Genomic DNA, 23,039 nt, shown 5'->3' with positions numbered 1-23,039 from the left:
CTCAAAAGCTTAAAGGTTTACATGTATAGTTGACACAAAAAATGAAGTCAGTCTTCATTTATTTACCATATTATTCCAAAAATGTATGAATGTATACAGTTTGCATGCATGCATTTATGTATGTATTCATGTATGTACTGTATGTAGTCATTTATTCATTAATTCATTCATTCATTCGGTTTTAGTTTGGTTTGTACTTCTAAGATCAAATTCAACAACTTTACTAGTTAGTTAGTTAGTTAGTTAGTTAGTTAGTTAGTTAGTTTTGAAATCTTGTTTTGATCTTTGTTTTTCAAGTTTTGTTTTGTTGAAGTATCATGTGACCAGAATTAACAGAGCAATAAATTGCTAAAAGTTGTGCCATCATGACTAACAGTAATTATAATTATCATAATAGTAACAATGAAGATGATGCTGATGATAATAATAATAATAATGATGATGATGATAATGATGATAAGAAGAATAACAATAATAACAATAATAATAATAATAAAACAACAACAACAACAACAATAATAATAATAATAATAATAATAAAAATAAAAACTGTTGTTAGTAGTATTACATAAAACCAACAAACAAACGCAATAAAAACGTCAATCTTATAGAATTACTATTTGTTGATGTTTTTTTTTGTACATTTACTGTTTTCCAATTGAAATTGGTTCATAGTTTCACTGTTTCAACTTATATATACTTTCAACTTTATATATACTTTCAACTGTATATATACTGTTATGTTTATATATTTATAAATGTATATATATTTATAAATGTATATATAAATGTAATATAATGTAATAATTATATATATATATATATATATATATATATATATATATATATATATATATATATATATATATATATATATATATATATATACAAAAAAGTATTAATAATATGGAATATTAATAATATGGAATATTAATACAATAATAAAATAAATAATAATATGATATTAAAAAGTAATTTATTCTTGTAACAGCACAACTGCATTTTCTTTAGTAGCCTAGCTTAGTTAGTACATGTAGAGGACATAAAACCAGCTGTAATGATCTAAAGTCAGTCACTTAAACACAGCATGAGTAAAAACCGAAAAGTGGAACAATGATCTTTTTTTTTCCCTCAAGTGAATACAAGTGCACACTTTTCCTCTGGCCAGTCTTCATTTCCCTATGATTTCTAGCTGTCTCCGTGTTTGTTTAGAGGATCAACGCCCACTTAGTCATGGTGTCTTGACTCCTGCTGTTGGAGCCAATCAGACACCGATGCAAATATCTCAGCGAGATGCGATACAACAACAACAACAGGCAGGTTACAGGTCTGGCAGAAAGAAAAACACAGCAGAGGGAGGAGAGAAAAGAAAAGGAGGAGACTCAAAACCATTGGTCAGCAGCCGCTAGCAAATTGAAATCCAACCAATTTGCTTAATAAAATTAGCCAGGTCATTGACTTCCCCAACGAGAGGTAGTTTGGTTAAAAACGCACACAAACCCGTAGAGCAACCGCACATCAGTGCATTCTTACACGTACTGTCAAATACACACAAAAACTCAGATTTGAGAGCTTTTATAAGCAGCGTGGGTATCTGAGAATGTGTGATAACGCAGCAGAGGATGACCCTAAAATGGCCGAGGGGGCTGGTTTCGTGTCAGACGGCCAGTCGTGTCCATCTGTCAGATCTCAAGAGGGTGTTGAAGCACCCCAGGCTGGGGACGGTCCCCCAGGGGCCACCCTGACTGACTACAGCCCACTGCAGGCACTGTGTCGGCCTCGCTGCCTGTTTCTGGTGCTTACCTTGCTGGTTTTTTCTCTGCTTTTCAGCTGGGCAGTGGTTCACCTCAGCTTGGCCGCTCGGAGCAAACCCTTCAGGATTTCCTCAAGCTACAGTCAGCCCGGGGAGATTGAGACTGCGACCTATGACCCCCGCTACAGCACCAACTGCACCACACGTAAGTGTTTGCGCTGCTAAAATCACTTTCAGATTGACAGACAGCCCTTGTTGACATTGATTTTGCGTAGATTTTTTTTATTGAAACAGGGAAGGTTTTGAGGGTCTTTATGTAAGTAAGTTTGTATTTGGACTTTAAAGTGAGGATTCAAAATGCTTATGGTTAGGGTTTGTTTTGATCTCATTTTGATCTCTTGTTTTAGTTGAACCAGGGAAGGTTTTGATGTTTTTATGTGTTTGTGGGAGTTTGGATTTTGACTTCAAAGTGCAAAATCAAAATGTTTTGTTTTGTTTCGTTTTGTTTTGGTATTTGAAACATGGAATGTATGATTTATTTTTTATGTTTTTGTGAGAGTTTGGATTCGGAATTCAAAGTGCAAAATCAAAATGTCTAGGGTTTGTTGTTTTGTTTTGGTAATTGAAACAGGTAATATTTGATGTATTTTTATGTGTTTGAGAGAGTTTGAATTTGGACTTCAAAGTTCAAATTCAAAATGTTTTGGGTTTGTTTTGTTTTGATTTGTAAATTGAAACAGGTAATATTTGATGTATTTTTTTATGTGTTGGTGAGAGTTTGAGTTTGGACTTCAAAGAGCAAAATCAAAATGTTTAGGATTCGTTTTGTTTTGTTTAGGCATGTGGTAATAATTTTATAAGTTTCAGTTCTGCTTTGACAATTTGAAAATATACATTATAATATGTATTGTACTGCATTTTTATACATGTACAAATATGATACCGTATGTTAATAAATACTCTATATAATAATAATAAAAATAATAATAATAATAATAATAATAATAATAATAATAATAAAACACAATAATAATAATAATAATAATAATAATTATTATTATTATTATTGTTATTATTATTATTATTATTATTTATTTATTTTATTTGCTAAATAAAGCATATGTAATATTAATTTTATAAATTCTGTTTTATGTTCAAATTCTGTTTGATTTTAATATATATGTACTTATACTGCATTTTTGTGTGTACAAATATGGTAACTTACTATACTATCTTATTTGCTAAATAAAGTACATGTTTTATTAGTTTTACGTTAATGTTTAAATTCTGTTAAAATATGTTATGGTAATATTCAATATACTATGATAAATGTTAGCTCTAAAACATGTAAAAATAATAATAATAATAATAATAACAACAACAACAACAACAACAACAACAACAACAACATTAACAATAATAATAGCAATGTATATCGAATAGACCTTTTATTGTATTTCGTTTTATTTTCCTAAATAGCTGAAAAGCTAAAATTGTGTCATCGTTTTCATTTTATATTTTTTAAGGTTTGTCCTAAATGCCATTTTATTGTTTATCCAAAGAACACTTTTATGCTCACTTATCAAAGTCAAAGTCAATTTAATTGTCAATTCAACCACATGTGCAGGACATACAGAGAATCAGAATCAGACCCTAGGTGCCTAACATATAATATTAATACAAAAAGTAGAATTTTAGAAAGAAATTACAATAAATACAATTATACATGAAATATAATCTAAAAATATGCATAAAAAAAATCTAAATTTGTAAACAATACAATTATACTTAAGGGCATATGGCAATGAGTGAAAGCTAAAACAGTGCAAAAAGGCTTGTAAACTTTATAAACATGATAATTATGATGATTATGGTGCATTTGTTTAATCAAAAATACAGTACAACACAATATTTTAACATATCATTACAATATTATTTTCTTAAATTTATTTTAATATAAAGTTTATTCATGTAATAGCAATAAATAAATAAATATTTACTTTACTAATCGAACTTGGTTAACATGATTTCAAAGCATAAAAACAGCATATAAAGCATGTGATGCATATAAAGCATAGTTGTTGTTGTTGTTGTTGTTGTTATGATGATGTTATTGTTGAAACTTGTACTTGGCTTAAACATTTACAGCAACCTACAAAACCAAGTTCTGAGACAGATTTTTTTAATCTTCTGATTCAACAAAAATTAATACAATCTAATAAGAAAATGGTTTATTGCCTTTTGATTTTTCCGAAGCAGATCCCCAAAATGAAAGTGCGCTCTGATTAATTTCTGCCAAACCTTATAAAGTCATAAACCTCGAATATAAATGTTGCGAGTGATTGCAGAAGGCCAAAATATTAAATATTGGAATGCAAATGCGCTGAGTTTCATCTTATTGCCAAAGTACAGCCAAAGTCGCATTACATATTCATATTTTTTTTTCCTCCCACCACCCATATAATATTGCAAACCTTTCAGTCAAGGGTGCGGTATTAAAAAAAAAGCAATACTAGTTTGTCGCCTAGAAGTAATGCTTTTCCCATTTTTTTATTTTATTTACATATGTAAGAAAAGCAACTGCCACTTCCTCATTTCTACTCCTCCAACATTACCTACACAGCATTCATGCTTTTTAGATCAACGGCAGGATTTTTTTCCTCTTGCTCTCTATTTTTAATTTTCTCTTTTTTTTTTCTGCTCTTTGCTTCCTGATTCAATAACTGGCGGGGAAATTGCCCATGTCTGACCGCAGGGAACAGAACGCTGCTTGTCATGCAAATTCAGAGGCAGACAGATCTCTAATTGTTTCAGGGTTGTGTAGTTCAGTAGCCCAGGTTTTTTTTTTTTTTTTTTTTTGCATCTGCCCAAAACAAATCCCTCTGGGGGTCGCTCCGTCAGACAGGCTGTTCTTGTCCCGAGGCACGTTGTGTTCCTCTGTTCTTACTGCTAAATGCCCTGTTCACTCCAGCTCTAATCCACCTCCGTTTGCCCATAATAGATATTAGCAGATTGACGTGCTTTACAGCGTGGCTTGCCTTCATGAAGCACCTGCCACTGGAGCTCCGATTACCGGCCACCCTGAAAAAACACACACTCGCCCCAAGTGCTGATTTGCAAAGCTGGCGATTATGCGTGTGTGTGTGTGTGTACTTTTTTGGTTTAAGAGGACACACAACTGTATAATGTTATGAGTGTGATCAAGGGTAAAACTTTGGTTTGAGTATTGAAGAAAGGATTGTGTCAGTTTCAATATTATTTTCCTTATTTGAACACATTTAGAGACGAGGATGAAACAAAAACAAACAAACAGATTGATTAAACAAATATAAATACAAACTAACCAGAAAATTAAAAAAAAATGAATAAATATTGTACATGTGTGTGTATTTGTATGTGTGAGGGAGAGAGAGCATAAGAGAGAGAGAGAGAGAGAGAGAGAGAGAGAGAGAGAGAGAGAGAGAGAGAGAGAGAGAGAGAGAGATGTGCTTGATAAGGCTTGAAATTTCCCTTTAATGAATTGAAGTAATTTGTGTAATCAAAAGAAGAAGAAAAAAAAAAGAAAGACGTGACCCCTTCTGCTCTGTTTTTGGCACATCAGCTTTGCTAAATGAGCTAGAACTAACACAAGACAATATCAGACCATAACATTTTTACATTTTTCCGAAGAGTGGTAGTGAAACTTTGCTGCAATATTGTGTAATATGTGGGTGGTTGCTGGCATGAAAAAGAATAAAATTAAATAAAAAAAAAAATCTATTAAGTTGCCAAGAAATTGTTAGCTGTACCATAAATTCTTAATGGTAACACTTTACGATAAGGTTCATTAGTTAATGCATTTACTAACATGAGCTAATCTTGAACAATACTTGTACAGCATTTAATAATCATAATTGAACATTTACTAATGCATTATTAACATTCAAGTCCATGCTTGTTAACATTAGTTAATTCACTGTGAGTAAACATGAACTAACAATAAGCAACTGTATTTTCATTAACTAACGTTTATTAACATGAATAAATACTGTAGTAAATGTATTGTCCGTTGTTTGTTCATGTTAGTAAAACATTAACTAATGAACCTTATTGTAAAGTGTGATCTTCTTAACACTAAGTTATTATCAAATATAATAATTCATGACAACAAGACATAAAATTACAACGCAAACACTGCACCTTTTCTTCTTTGGAGGTTTGTCTTGTTTTTGGTCAAATATATATTTAAATGAAGAGCATTTCCAAATATCTAAACATTCAATCAATAAGAACCCCAGACTTCCCTCTCCCCAGACACTTCCTCCAGCTCCTCCAAGGGGATCCCGAGGCATTCCCAGGCCAGCCGAGAGACCCTCCAGCATGTCCCGGGTCTTTTCCAAGGCCTCCCCCTGGTGGGACATGCCTGGAACACCTCCCTTGATAGGCGTCCAGGAGGGATTCGAAGCGGAAGCCTGAGCCACCTCAGCTGACTTTTCTCGATGTGGAGGAGCAGCGGCTCTTCTCCGAGCTCCTCCCGGGTGTCAGAGCACTTCACCTTACCCATAAAGGTGCGCCCTGCCACCCTCAGAAGGAAACTCATTTCAGCTGCTTGGATCCAAGATCTTGTCGTTTCTGTCATGATTCAAAGCTCATGGCCATAGGTGAGAGTAGTACTGTAGATTGACCAGTAAATCAAAAGCTTGACTTTCGGCTCAGCTCCTTCTTTACCACAACGCACCTGTACATCGACTGCATTACGGCTGCTGCAGTACAAATCCGCCTGACAATCTCATGTTCTATCCTTCCCTCATCCCAAGATACTTGAACTCTTCCACCTGGGATAAGGACTTTCCTCCAACCTGGAGATGGCAAACCACCTCTTTCCGGTGGAGCACCATGGCCTCGGACTTGGAAGTGCTGATTGTCATCCCAGTCACGTCACACTCGGCTGAAGGTCCATGTTCAATGAAGCCAACAGAACAACATCTTCTGGGAATAACAGAGATGAAATCCTGTGGTCCCCAAATCGGACGCCCGATTTCATGCCAAATTATGAACAGAATTGGTGACAAGGGGCAGCCCTGCTGGAGTCCAACATGCACTGGAAACAAGTCTGACTTATTGCGGGCAATGCGAACCAGACCCCTATTCCGTTTATATAGGGACGAGACAGCCCTTACCTGAGTGCCTCTGACCCCATACTCCCACAGCATCTTCCACAGAATGCCAAGAGGGACACAGTCAAATGCCTACTCCAAGTCCACAAAACACAAAAACAATATTGTTTTATTTTCAGAAATAATTAGGCCTGTCAATTGATTAAATAAATTATATATTTAATCACATTTTTTTTCATAATCATGATTAATCACAAAAAGCCATATTTATTTCAGAAATAAAAACACAGGCATGTAAGTGCCATTTGAATTTCAAAACAATCAATGCCAATAACAAACAAAAATTATTTCCATGTTGGATTCTAAGTGGACTACAAAAAAAAAAAAAAAAAAAAACACAAATCCAAAATATAGACATTGCAAAATGGAAAATGAAACATAATAATAATAATAATAATAATAATAATAATAATAATAATAATAATAATAATAATAATAATGTCTATTATTATATCTATTATTATTATATCTAATATCTAATTATTAAATACAAACAATTGTACTCATTGTAAAGTGAACATTCATTATAAAGTAAAAACAATTTTGCTTAGTCCTCCTTTACATTTAGCCAGTGGCTAAGACAGTCCAATCTATTGACATTATCGAGGGACAATGTGGCCAAGGGGTACATCAAAGGCACGCACCAAAGACTATAGACTTTTTACAGGGACTTTGGTCACACCATCTCTAAACATTTAAATCTAAACACCTCTTAGGGATACAGACACAGCAAACACTATAGAATACACATAGAATGCCTTAAAGAGACTTCTTTGGACACAGTCAGCGATGTCAGGCATTTGCTCTTGTTGCTAGAAAACGCACACACGTTTGTTTTTGTGAAAAGTGGGAACATTACATAGGTTTCCATTCATTTTATACTGTCCAAACCGTATATTATATCATACTGCCCTCACCTTACCCCACACCTAAACCCAACCATCACAGGAGACTGTGTGCAGCTTTACTCTCTGATTAAACTCATTCTCTAGGATTTATAAGCATTTTGAGAGACGTCACCAATGTCCTCATATTTCACCTCCATTTTGTAATACCTGTGTCATACCCATGTCATTATACAGATTTGTGTCCTGATATGTCACAAAAACATGTGTACACACACACACACACACACACACACACACACACACACACACACACACACACACACAACGTGCGCAGTACAGTGCACCCGGTGAGTGACTCCTCAACCTTCTCAGCGATTCATCGATTCATCAACACACACAATCGCGTTCATCAAATTTGCTTAAACTAAGCATGCTAAAGTATGGCTGTATTTTTCAAGCAAGGATTCTGACACAGCAACGTGAAACAGATGCTTTACAAAAGTTGCGTGTAGGGGGGAAACAAGTCAAACTTAATGAAACATTTGAGGGCGCATGGAATCAACTTGTAGGCAGAGGAATGGGCTGTCTTTGACAGCTTGTGACATCATCTGGCACTTTCACTGAGTACATTTACACGGACACCAATAATAAGATTTAATGATTAAGATAATGCTCTGATTAAGAGTCCACCATGTAAGCAGCGATTACCATGTGGTATCAAATTCCATTAAAACAGCACTCTTCCAGCAGTCTTTCATATTTTTATCTAATAATTGTCACAAGGCATAAACAATATGTTGCTGAATGAAAGTGCTGAATTGCAGTTAGTCTAAACATTAAAAATGAAACACCCGAAAATGCATGAAACTCTGGAGGAAACGCTGGATAGCCTGGTGATGCGACATTAATTGTTTTATACTGAAACTTTACTTGTAAAAGCGCTTCCTTGGTCTTATCCATATTTCTTTGCAAGTTAAACTTCGGCATGGGAAATAAAAAAAAAATGCAATTGCATACATTTTTTTTATGTGTTAAATATTTCAAATTAATCACGTGCGTTAACGTGCAAATTTTGACAGCCCTAGAAATAATTCATAAAAAATTTTGTGAGTTTTTCCTGTAAAATGGGCAAAAAGAGCCTGCCAAACTGGTATTTAAATTATCGGGAAGGTTTACTTGAAGAGGTGTTCATTAAACCTATAAAATCATGACATAATTCAGATGTTATGCATGCTAAAAACAACTGTCATTAAGTGCCATTTGCTGATTAGTGAAGTTTAGTTTTAAACTAATTTTGAGACGATCACATGCTTATGATTGACCACATCTGGTCCTGCAACAGCTAAAGCCTAGTTCACATGACAGGATTTTAAACTGTTGCAGATCACTGTGCCGTTCACACTATATGACTTAATTGTGTTTTTTAATCAGTGCGGTGTTCACACTAAACGGCACAACGTAAATGATCCACAAGGTAGTCATATACTAAATGATCTGACAACAACTCATTCACCAACAGCTCAGTCAAACTACCAAAACATAGTCAATGAAATTTTGATGACGTTTAAAGCTTAATATTTATATCTCAATCAAATGTTGAATGTAAATATAATGTGACAATATGACGTCTTGTTTGAGAACAGTCAGAATGACCAGTACAGTAATTCTATTAGTTACAGAATTCTACAGAATAAAGCGAGCATATCAATGCCCATTCTAGCCAATCACAGACATTTCTGTTGAGCTCCTGAGCAAAATGGCTATTCAGCTGATGCTGATATGCTCTCTTATTGGCTGCAGATCGTCACTATTTCTGACCGCATGTGGGGTCGAGTCGGCTGACTGCTCCAGAATATTCAGCAAGCTAGATATTGGATTTTGTCTGTGAGATACTGGCAACGCATCAGCAAGCTTTAATGCGTTGTTCCGTAGTTCACACATAAAGACCACCAAGCACACCCAGATTTTTTTCCCAATCATAGCTCGATCTGTCAGCGAGCATGTTAACTTCCAAATCGGGCTCAAACCGGGCTTAAAATCCGGTGGTGTGAACAAGGTTTAACACATGTTGCACCATTCAGATGTTTCCTAATTCATTATAAATAACCAGAGCTTCTTACCTCAGTCATATTTGTCTTGAAGAATCCCCCCTTCCATCCCTACTCCTCCTCCCTTTTCCTTGATAAGGTAGCATGGCAGCCCAGAAATTAGCACTGTTGCCACAAAGCAAGAATGCCACAGGTTCAAGTCTCTAACAGGCCAGTCGACATTTCTATGTGGAGTTTACATGTTCTCCCTGTGCTCGAGTGAGTTTCCCCTGGGTTTTCTCGTTTCCTCCTGCTGTCCAAAAACATTTGAAATAGGTAAATTGACCAAACCAAATTGGCAGCTCTTACATATCTCTTTATAGCAATTTCTAACTTGTCATTAGCCATAAATAAGCAGAGGAGTTCTCAAGATCTGATGAGCTCAGGGCTTTCTCCCAGGACAGCATGCCAAATACTTTATAATGAATTATCAGCTAAGAGTGAACCCTTGAATGGCATTTGAAATGCAAAGATGGCATTGTTTGTTATGACAGCTTGATATAAATTATTATATCACCACATGTTTCTGTCTTTCTGTCTGAAAATCAACAATGCCACTAATCCTCGCCTACTTTTTAAAACATTTTCCTCCCTCCTCTATCCTCCTCCTCCACCCGCATCCTCCACACTTACTACTGATGACTTTGCTACATTCTTCTGCACCAAAACTGCAAAAATCAGTGCTCAATTTGCTGCACCTACAACAAACACGCAAGATACAACACCAACACCACACACACTCACCTCTTTTTCTCAGCTCTCTGAGTCTGAGGTGTCCAAACTTGTGCTATTTAGCCATGCAACCACCTGTCCACTCGATCCCATTCCCTCTCATCTCTTGCAAGCCATCTCTCCTGCAGTCATACCAACACTGACTCACATAATTAACACATCTCTTGACTCTGGTTTATTCCCCACTACATTTAAGCAGGCTAGGGTAACCCCACTGCTAAAGAAACCCAACCTGGACCATATGCTACTTGAAAACTACAGACCAGTATCCCTGCTTCCATTCATGGCCAAGATTCTGGAGAAAGTAGTGTTCAATCAAGTTCTGGACTTTCTTACTCAAAACAATCTCATGGACAACAAGCAATCCGGCTTTAAGAAAGGCCACTCAACTGAGACTGCCCTGCTCTCGGTCGTGGAGGATCTCAGACAGGCTAAAGCAGACTCTAAATCATCAGTCCTCATTTTGCTGGACTTGTCAGCTGCTTTTGACACTGTCAACCACCAGATCCTGCTATCTACGCTTGAGTCACTGGGCGATGCGGGCACTGTTATACAATGGTTCAGATCTTACCTCTCTGACAGGTCATTCAGGTGTCTTGGAGGGGAGAGGTGTCCAACCTACAGCATTTAAACACTGGGGTACCTCAAGGCTCTGTTTTTGGGCCACTTCTCTTCTCCATCTACACATCATCTCTAGGACCAGTCATCCAGAGACATGGATTCTCCTACCACTGCTATGCTGATGATACCCAGCTATACCTCTCTTTTCATCCTGATGATCCCTCGGTTCCAGCTCGTATCTCAGCCTGCCTGTTGGATATTTCACACTGGATGAAAGATCATCATCTTCAGCTGAACCTTGCAAAAACGGAAATGCTTGTAGTTTCTGCCAACCCGACTCTACACCATAACTTTTCAATCCAGATGGATGGGGCAACCATTACTGCATCCAAAATGGTGAAAAGCCTTGGAGTAACGATTGATGACCAACTAAACTTCTCTGACCACATTTCTAGAACTGCTCGATCGTGCAAATTTTCACACTATAACATCAGAAAGATCCGACCCTTCTTATCTGAACATGCAGCTCAACTCCTTGTTCAAGCTCTTGTTCTCTCCAAACTGGATTACTGCAACTCTCTACTAGCTGGGCTTCCAGCTAACTCTATCAAGCCTCTTCAACTGCTCCAGAACGCAGCAGCACGAGTGGTCTTTAATGAACCTAAACGAGCACATGTCACTCCGCTGCTAGTCCGTTTGCACTGGCTGCCAGTTGCTGCTCGCATCAAATTCAAAACTCTGATGTTTGCCTACAAAGTGACTTCTGGCCTAGCACCTTCTTATCTGCACTTACTTCTGCAGATCTATGTGCCCTCCAGAAACTTGCGTTCTGTGAATGAACGACGCCTCGTGGTTCCATCCCAAAGAGGGAAAAAATCACTTTCGCGAACGCTCACGCTCAATCTGCCCAGTTGGTGGAATGAACTCCCTAACTGCATCAGAACTGCTGAGTCACTCGCTATTTTCAAGAAACGACTAAAAACTCAACTATTTAGTCTCCACTTCACTTCCTAATCTGCAATTGCCTCTTTGAATATCACACTAACTGTACAAAAAATCTTTGCCCAGCACTAATATACATATTTAAGAGATCTCTATATTAGTTTTGTGTCAATGGTAATTCTAGTACAGTTATAGTAATGATACTGTTATTATTATTATTATTATTATTATTATTATTATTATTCCCATTTTTTTTTTTCATAGTTAGCAAGTAACATTATAAATGATGCATGACTTGCCAACATAATCATATTTTGGGGGTTTTATGCTTCATGTGTACTGCATACATTCAGAAACTCACTATTTGCATTCAGAAGCGCTGTGGCCTCATCTCAGCGCATCTCCAACGAGAGCTGTCGTCACCTCACATTCAAGACAATGCGGAGGTGTACATCATCCAATCATAAAACGTTAACTCACTCGCTGTTTGTTGCTGTCTGAGTCATCTGCTTTTCTCCCTCCGGCAAACCTGATTTTGATTACAGCACAATCATAAAAATGTGTCTAGCAGGCTCAATTGACTTCTGCAGAGGTTTGATGAGGTCGATTTATATTCTTTGAGTTATCCTCTGAGGTTTTTTTTTTTTTTCTTGTGGAACAGCGTAGTGAACGGCCACTGCAGTGTCTTAGTGTGAGTGCAAAGTGAAGGTGTTCAATTTCCCACAGTCTCTCACTTTCTTTTTTTTTTTTTTTTTTTTTTTTTTTTTTTAAGAGTGTGTGTAGTGCTCAGCATAACTGCAGAGCAAAACACATTGAACACTTTTTTTTACATTTTTGTTTCATAGGTTTTCCTTATTTTGAACTGTTACCAAATCAAGTTATTTTGTCAGATTAGCTCTATATTTGGCTTCAGTACTGATTAATCTAATGTATATGCACACATATATTATTGTAAGTAATATCCTATAGAAAATATTAATTTAAATGAGAGTTTTGTAAGAGGTCTATTCATATATACTGAGCACTAATATATATATATATATTTATATATATATATATATATATATATATATATATATATATATATATATATATATATATATATATATATAAATAAATAACAGCAAGGAGATGTTCACAGTATTCATTGATTTTTTCATTTTCTTGTCAGCTTAGTCCCTTTATTATTCCGGGGTCGCCACAGCAGAGTGAACCGCCAACTTATCCAGCATGTTATTACATAGCGGTTGTCCTTCCAGCCGCAACCCATAAATGCGAAACATCCACACACACACACACACACACACACACACACACACACACACACACACACACAAACACACACACACACACACACACACACACACACACACACACACACACACACACACACACACACACTCATACACTACGGACAATTTAGCCTATCCAGAGGAAACCCACGCGAATGCAGGGAGAACATGGAAACTCTACACAGAAACGCCAACTGAGCCGAGGCTCGAGCCAGCGACCCAGCGACATTTTTGCTGTGAGGCCACAGCACTACCTACTGCGCCACTGCGTCGCCATGTTGACAGTATGTCTGATAATATTTTTCTTCTGAAGAAAGTCTTATTTCTTTTGTTTTGGCAAGAATTAAAGCAGTTTTTAATTTTTTAAACACCATTTTAAGGTCAAAATTATTAGCCCCTTTAAGCTACACTGAAAAAAAAAAAATCAATAATTTTATGATTTATTTCCTGCAACTGGGGTGCTGAAAAAAAGCAAAATAATGGCTGTAAATTACAGAAATTTACCTTAAAAAAATGGACGTTGAACTAGAAAAATGTACTTAAATTTAAATTTCTGGTAAAATTTCTGTAATTCAACCTCTGTTATTTTACAGTAAATTTCTGTAATTTAATGTCCGTTATTTTATGGTTTATTTCCGGCACCCCAGCTGCAGGAAATAAACCGTAAAATAATGGACGTTAAATTACAGAAATTTAAATTACGGATTTTTTTTTTATATTTTTGCGATAGTCAACAAAACAAACCATGGTTATACAATAACTTGCCTAATTACCTTAACATGCCTAGTTAACATAGTTAAGCCTTTAAATGTCTCTTTACCCTTCCTGTCGTGTTAGGGTCAAATCTGACCGATTTACAGCTTAAATCACTTATAAATACTGTGTTTTACATCTGATACATCCTCCACACTATGCACTTGAACATATAAAAGTGATAAACACCTATTTTATTGATTTTTGAGTGTTTTAATCAACCTTTTTACACCTGTAGTGTCAAAAGTGACCGTTATAGGAAATTAATTGGTATCCAGACTATATTCATGCATCAGGCAGAAAAATCCCCATATACACACACTACCCACTCACTTACTCACTCACTCACTCACACATTTCAGACTAAAGTATTTTGCAGGTACACATCTCTTTTCCGCACTTATGTGCCGATCCACCAGCCTGATCTCACATGGAAGCGTACCTATTTTACGCTTTGTCAGTTTAGTGGCTAATTTGAGTTCAGGCGTATGAAAATGTACAATTTTAAGAGGCGTGACATCCAATCCCACCCCTAAACCCAACCGTCATTAGGTATAAGCAAATCGTACTAAACTGTATGAATGAGATCGTATGAATTCATACATATTAGCCACTAAATCAATAAGATCTGATTGCCATAAGATAGCGTTGGATCCTCCAATGTGAATCGACTTCCTAATAAAACAATGTATCATATCTTCACACAACTGTCTGTTATGTGGAGACCTTTTGTATATTTCTTTCTTTCTTTCTTTCTTTCTTTCTTTCTTTCTTTCTTTCTTTCTTTCTTTCTTTCTTTCTTTCTTTCTTTCTTTCTTTCTTTCTTTCTTTCTCCATCCAGCCTAATTCTGGGTCTAGCAGGAGCACTTTTAGCGTAATTTAGCGTTAATTATTTTATTGGATTAGACTGTTATCATCTTGCTCAATAATGACCAAAGAATAGTGCTAGTTCTGTGTCCATACTCACCATCCATACCCTCAGTCACTATTCCCTACATTAGTACACTAATATACTGTAGTCTAATTGATGGACTGATATACAGTTATGCCGTTTTGTTTGTGCTTTGCTGGTAGATAAATCATTCAGATGGATTATAATTTCAATTTCGTTGGTCAGACCATGTAACAGTTATTTTAGCAAGCTGTCTATTAGTAATGAAACTTTTTTTTATTATTTCTTTTATCGATTGTTCATTTTGTAATACAATTTCAGTGTCTATTTGTAGAAAAAAAAGTTATTTCATGTGTAATTGTTGTAATTTTTAGTTTTTTTTTGTGCTAATGTAAGAGCAGTTAAAACAGAATGGTTAATTTTGACCGGGAACACGTAAGGGGCAGGATGTGAACCCGACCCGAGGGTCCAGCTGTAGAGAAGTGTCTTGAAAAATATCTAGTAAAATATCATTTACTGTCATCATGGCAAATATAAAATGAATCAGTTATTAAAAATGAGTTATTAACACTATTATGTTTTAAAATGTGTTGAAAAAATCTTCTCTGCATAAACAGAAATTGAGGAAAAAAATAAACGGGGCTAATAATTCAGGGGCAAACACTCAAAGTTCTGTCTTATATTTAAAACTTCATGGCCTTCTGGTACATTTCACAAGGATGTAGCCAATAAGATGTCTAGAAGCATTTTAATAAGATGTGGATCTGTTCTAAATACTTGATTATTTTTGGCTAAATTTAGTCCAGGAGGAAAGGGCAATAGCTTCTACTTTAGGAGCGGAGAGGTCATCTATACATTTTTATAGGTCTATCCGAGAGCTCGCACATAAGCTTTCTATGATTACGTGACATTGTGATCACAATTAAGCGCTTGTGACATTTGCAGAAGTTATTCAAATTACGGCTCAGTACCTGCAATCAAAGTCCCTTTCAGGCTAACTCTGTTCACTCAGCAGCAGAGCTGTGCAGAGACCTTTGGGCGGGGCAGGTGCTCAAAGTATTGACCTTATTTTTCTAGACTTCTGGTCTCATTCACTTCCATTTATTTTTAGACGTTAAAAACGGCTCATTATACTGCTTGATGTTGCAAAATGATATTTGCTAATTATATCATTCTTTTTGAGGTGTTTAAACCCATTTTTGACAGTTTTCTGCAGTTTACTATTCCAAGCCATTTCTCCTATAGGTGACTTAATTTAGAAGTTCTAAAATAATCACTAAAAAGTCACCATAAAATGGAAGCTAAGATTGTTAAGACAGTACTTTTTTCCTCCATCAATGAAGGGGGCGGGGCATGAATTTGTCTTTTGGGAACTGATTGGATGAGTGTTGTTGACAAATTGAAGGAAGATTGATGAATGGACAAAAGCAGGGCTGAAATGGGAGACGCTCACTGATAGCTCCGCCCTAAACAATTTTCATGTGACCAGAAGTAAAGAAAAGTTTTTTTTTTTTTTTTTTTTTTTTTTCCTGATACAAAACAATGCAGTGCACAAACACCATTTATAACAAGCACTACTTTATCTTACCCAATTCACCTCTACCGCATGTCTTTGGAATGTGGGGGAAACCGGAGCACCTGAAGGAAACCCACATTAACGCGGGGAGAACATGCTAACTCCACACAGAAACGCCAATTAATTCAACACCCAAGAACTGCAGTGCTTTTTTCTCCATAGATAAAACTTTTAGCAGAGTTACAGCAATGCTTTGTCAGTTTGTCATCCTTTGAGAAAACGGTTGATGGTCGTCTAGCAATTTACGTAAACCCCTTCTCCCTGCCCCTGGTTTGGGGTAAAGTAGTCAAGCGTTGACCGGTCCAAGATGATAAAAAGTTTGGGGACCACTGGTTTAGTTGACATTTGTAATATATAACATCAAACATCTACTCATTTTATTTTATTTACTCACATTCATTCCTTAATTAATTTAACTGGTTGGTTGATTTGATCAGATTTTTCTATTTGATTGATTCATTCATTCATTCAACTCATTCAATAAATTTTGAAGTTGATATTGATTTCGTTGTCCTGCATCCATTTACTTTTATCTGCTCAAAATCTTGTATCATCACACATTTTCAAAGTCAATCAATCTTTTAATGCTTCTTACTTAAACATCTTAGGCTGTCAATTATTACCATCTCACTATCATCTGGTTCCTCAATTAATCATGCAAGTGAAGTTCTAAAGGACCACAACATGAATATTGATTTTCTCAGAGTATATAGGAAGCGCACGGCACAAGCAACCCTCAATGCATTCTTATTTAGTCATCAGCCATTCAAGCAAACAGGCCGCATGCATTCATTCATTTATTACAGCAGCCGGATCCGTAGAGGCTTGGACCAGCCGCCTCACACTCCCCAGTCTATAGCCTTCCCCATTAAACCGTGCAGCTGTCAGGGTCTAACATGGTGATGCTTGCTGCTTTTACAGCCTGGGATGGACTGCGGAGGTGTGCCAAGACTCTCCCCCCAGCCATCAATCATTCAGGCCCGTGAGACTGAGTGAGTGAAATGAGCTGTGCCGTGAGCGGGGCAAGCAGCGGGAATGTGAATCCCAGGAAAAGTCCAGTGGGGATGACAACGCTTAGTGGTTTTCAAGTCAGGATACCGCGTGCTGAGGGATGTGTGCTCAAGGGCTCAAAGGAGGATTCTCGAGTCGTTCTCAGGGGGGCAAGGAGTAAAGATATGTTTGACGAGAATCAGATGAAAGTTTGATTTGATTTAAAGGATATTTAAAAATAAATCGATCAAACATATGTTGTCAAGTTTAGCGCTCATGTTCTAAAATAAGAGAAATACTGTTCCCTGCCAATTCACATACAGTATTTGTATAGACTGATTCCATGCGGAAGAAAAAGGGATATCAGACCTCATTTTCAGCTAAGTTAAGGGAAATAGCACTAGTTAGCAAACATTGCATACCCAAACAAAAGTTTTAATTTCCTTTTATCAAACTGAAGTTAATAAACTGATTTATTCCACTTTATTAGACTTGTCACCAATAGCAGCTTAACTGGCGCTCTAGGCAAACAATAGTGAGTGAGTGAGTTGGGCTGGTGTAAAGTAAATGGGGATGTTTTCTGTCTGATGGATTCCAACTAATATGATAACTTAATGATTTTGTGTTGTACCAACACAAATCCATTGTGAGGAACCCAAAATGTTTTACAGTGTACAAAATACATGTAAAAAAAAAAACAAAAAAAAACAACACAATGAATATATAAAGAGTTCAGATGCAAAAGCCGCTAAATGTCATTTCCGCCAAAAATGAGATAATGACATTGAGTGAATGCTTTAGGCACGAAGTACAACATCAACAAATAGATTTTCTTCAAATCATCTAAATCACAGCATCAGTGCATTCACAAATAACAGTTTGTTGGCAAAAGCTGCTAAACGCCATTTGCCTTTGACAGCAAAAGCCGCTATATCCCGAGAACCAATCAAAAGGTAGGAATCCAATCATATGTTTTCAATGTAGCAGCACGCTGATACGCCAACTTTTATGAGGAGACATATTCTTACATTACCTTGCCTCAAAACTTGCATGATTAGAAAAAGAAAACACAATGTACAGTGGAAAGTGTAGGATGCCTTCATAATGTTTGAGTCTGATTTACTATACATTAAACGGCAACACGCTTCTTGAGTTAAGATGCCGTTCTTTTATTCCACATGGATGCTATGAGGATAAACAAGTGACAAAAAAGAGACCAACACCTTGAGTATAGTGAGAATGAATGAATGACAGCTTCTAAAATTTTCTGAGACATCCTTTTTTTGCCCAGTAGGCCTACCTTGTGATGTATCTGCTAATGTAAGCTATTTTTTAAAAGATAAAATGTATAAAACTATGCATTATTTGTAGTACTTCATATTGCCTATCCAGCGGATGAGCTTGTAATATTAATGGACAATGTATTGATGTTTTGCAATGTTTTAAACTACAATATTTGAATCTACCAAGCTTAGCTTAACTTACAATATGTACATATGTACTTGTAATTAAATCTAAATCCCAAATATCAGAAATGGCAACAAATTATTAATATTTAAATAATGTCAGTTGTAATGTTATTGCACTTACGTGACAGATTTCATACATTCATTTTTCTTTTGCTATTACTATGGTTTACTTAAGCTGAATGAAGCGCCACTAACTTGACAGATGTATTTTTAATTTTAGGTGGTTTGTGTAATGTGTTTTATGTTTGGAAAAAAAAATTCTGATTGCATCTTTAGTAATTCTTCAACTAAATACACTGTCTTGTCCCGATAGGTAGATTTTAGAGGTTTTTGCAAAAAAAAAAAGCAGAAGTGGATTTAGCTGGTTTTGACGCAAAACAAAATCTAATTTGTTAAAAATTAAAAGAATTGTCTGAAGAGACATTTATGGGAAAAAAAGTTATTTCATTTACTAGATAATAACCTTTTCATTACATATGAACCTAATCAGAGGAGCCTGAAAGAAAATGATAATTTAAAAGAAAAGAAGTCTGATGAATTTAGAAGGTTTTGCAGCTGAACTCTTCATATATCAGTAAACAGTAAGGGCAGCTAAGGAACAAAAACCCTGACTACACGTCCTCTCTAGCAGAGATTATAGCTATTCTCATAAAAAAATAAAACAGGTGAGACTTCCGGGTCACTGCTTCCCTCGCTGAACTAAATCCATAATAAAAATGTGACTACAGTTTCAGACTAACAAATAATCGTGAAAAAAAGCAACTAAACATTTAACATAAATCCAACTAAAATTGGCACTAAAAATAATAGAGTTGTGAGGACCGTGAATGTGCCATTGACGTGGTCTAGCTTTAAACAGATTGCACAATGACGTCACTGTTTTAACGAATGCGGGAATATTTCCAGCTCATTCAACCTGTTATCTCGCACACAAAATAAATAAAAGGTTAAAAAAAAACAAGAGTTTAAGAAGCAGACACATGCCAACCTGATTTCACCAAGTAGGATATGTTCTTGGATTAACATCCATGTTGATCCTGGAACAACATTTCAATCAGCAAATTAGGGATATGTTAAAATTGTAAGGTCTCAAACACAATCCCTGGAGGGCCAAAGCTCTGGATAGTTTAGCTCCAACCAGTTCCAACTTACACCTGCTTAATAGTCTCTTAGTCTTGAACACCTTGATTAGTTGGATCAGCTGTGTTGGATTAGGGTTGGAGCAAAAATTATCCAGAGCTGCAGCCCTCCAGGAATTGAGCTTGTGATCTATGGTTTATGCACTTCTGCATTATTGTTATCCTACTTATTCCCCTCTGACTTTAGAAATACTTTACAGTTATAGCTGGGTTAAGGGGTAGGGAATGGGTATGGATTACGTTTTCTAACTAAAATGATTTACAAAGGTTCGACATAAATGTACCTTCAGGATCACTTCGTACTTGGTAAAATCGTGTGATGTGCAGCAGACCCACGTAAGCCACAAATCCACAGGGGTAAGACAACAGAACAACATTCAAAACATCCATTCATTTTCGGCTTAGGCCCTTTATCAATCAGGGGTCGCCACAGCAGAATGAACCGCCAACTTATCCAGCACATGTTTTACACAACGGATGCCCTACAAGCCACAACACAACATTGGGAAACCCATTCACACTAATTCACACACACACACACTCATACACTACGGCCAATTTCAGCTTATTCAATTCACCTGTACTGCATGTCTTTGGACTTGTGGGAGAAATCCGAGCACCCAGAGGAAACCCACATGAACACGGGAAGAACATGCAAACTCTACATAGACTTGCCAACTGACCCAGCCAGAGCTCGAACTGGCAATCTTCTTGCTGTGAGATGATTGTGCTACCCACTGCACCATCATGCTGCCACATTCAAACCAACAAATTAGTAACATGAATAAAATGGTGGGTTGAGTAGAATAGCTGGTACAGATATATACACCTGTACAATCCCACAGAAAGATTTTGAAGACTAGGATGGGTTCATATATCACTAATATGTCACTCCATGTCTTAAAATTCTAAACGCTGTTCTATTTTTGTTTTGCGGCAAGTAGAAAACAATGTAAAGATGTAGCATGCTGCTACATGTTGGAGAAGCCTGTTTACCAGATGCCCTCAAAATGAAGAATGAAAAATAACTTTGTTTGAAATATACCGGTTATCAATAAAGCTGAGAAAAGTTTAATGGCCGAAATGTAATATTGCAGCAGGAAATGTCTCCAGTTATCACCCGTTATTGACAGTTGTGACAATATTTTTCACTTTTTGCTTCAGTGAACAACAATATAGCTCTAACTTGGTGTCTATACAAAAAAAAAAAAAAAAAGAAGCCATAACTTGAAAACATCAAACTGACCAACAACCACACAACCTTACAATGTTCTTGCTGTCAGGTATCATTGCTGCAGTTGGGTATCTTGTAAACATGATTTCATTGTCAGGTAGACCTCTGTTTTTTTGTCTGTAAGACCGATACAAGATCTATTGCTACACACAAATTAAATTTTAAAAAGCCTGAAAAGTATTTGTGATATTTTCTTTCATTTACCAGCCATTAAAATGTCACGGTTACAAATGTTTATCCCACTGGCCTGGCCAAGTTGTTTGTATAAATCAACAGTAGCAGATGAGCTTGAACTGAGCTTTGCTTTAGGTCCTGAGCATAAATAGTGAAAGAAAAGCCTGGGGAGAAAAAAAAAAAAAAAAGTGATGCACGATTTCACAAACAAACTACGGGCCACGGGGGTCTGCAGATTGTCACTAAATTGGTAATTCAAGTCATGACTCATAGGGGCGTTCACAATGACAGCAATTTACAGTGACAAAATGACTGGAAATCATTCATTTTCAATGAGAGCAAGAGCAATTTGAAGCCCATCAGTGAGTTTGCATTGCGTAAGTGTTGAGCAGAGATCAACTCTATGCAAACAAGAAGCAATTGAATGTGGCAACTATCAATGGGAGACTGAAGCTTGCGTGATCTGCAGCATTATACAACGATACAGTCAAGTTGAAAAGGTTTCTAGAGAGCAACAATAACACGTGTCAGCCATTTGTAGGGCCAGACAGAATCTGCGGACATTTTTTTGCTGTTTCTGATGAGAATTTTATGACAATTTTCTGCACCTTCAACGCACCTATTTAATGTTTAACTATGGGTGGGTCGCAAGTAGACAAGGTCAATAGCCATATGCAACGCATACTCTCATTTTAAAAATCACACGACCATTATCTCACAATGTATAATTATAAATAATATTATTTTTTTATTAAAATGTGTGATTTAGCAATGGTGCACCATTATTAAAGAGCCCCTATTGTAGGTTTTTCGAAAATAAGCTTTCATGTAGTGTGTAACACAGATCTAAGTGAAGTGAAATATCCAAGGCTTGAATCTGAAATTGGACAGTTTTTAAAACTATTGATTCATCTAAAAAAAAATAAAAATAAATAAAAAAAGTCTTTAGCTGTTTCGGCGTGACGTGACTACGAAACATTGTTGTCATGGGCGCAAACCCTGGAAAATTTAAACCTGCGCCCCGCCCACTAACACAGCCGCGAAGACAAAAAGATCCTGAAGTCATGAGTCAAGAAGATGCTGTGCTTCCCTGGATATTATTGGAAGTGTGAGGGGAAATAATTGATTCAGCAGTCTACTCGCTTACAGTGGGCGAATCATTCATTTGTTAAAGAAAGGATCAGAAAAGACTAAGGTATGAGACTTGTGAGAATAGGCAGACAATACACCAGGGGTGTGTGCAAAATAAGGCCAGTTTATTAGGCACAAAGGTAGCCTGCTACACACTGGTGAGCACTAGCACCCTGACTGGGGATGGGATCTTTGGGCAAAGCAGAGTATAGGTAAGCGCTGAGAACATAACACTTCACGCAAGAGGTGCCAAAGCATCAATTGCAAACAGAAATTATCTAAGTTACAACTGAGAAGGGAGAAAAGCTCG

General features: G+C 36.4%; 1 protein-coding gene and 1 long non-coding RNA gene across 3 annotated transcripts in view; one reads left to right on the top strand and one right to left on the bottom strand.

Moving 5' to 3' along the window:
* Positions 1–23,039, top strand: part of alk (ALK receptor tyrosine kinase) — an 859,538-nt gene that overhangs the window by 689,277 nt on the left and 147,222 nt on the right. For both annotated transcript variants that reach the window (XM_087289256.1, NM_001423965.1), the window contains 1 exon segment: positions 1,831–1,958. In XM_087289256.1, coding sequence (XP_087145382.1) covers positions 1,831–1,958 — 128 coding nt within the window.
* The window catches only part of LOC141378382 (uncharacterized), a 139,800-nt gene that overhangs the window by 28,385 nt on the left and 88,376 nt on the right, over positions 1–23,039 (bottom strand). The window lies entirely within an intron of this gene.

Source organism: Danio rerio, chromosome 17 (assembly GCF_052040795.2).
Source record: "Danio rerio strain M-AB ecotype USA chromosome 17, GRCz13ab, whole genome shotgun sequence".
NCBI lineage: Eukaryota > Metazoa > Chordata > Actinopteri > Cypriniformes > Danionidae > Danio > Danio rerio.
This window is presented reverse-complemented; position numbering and strand designations above follow the sequence as displayed.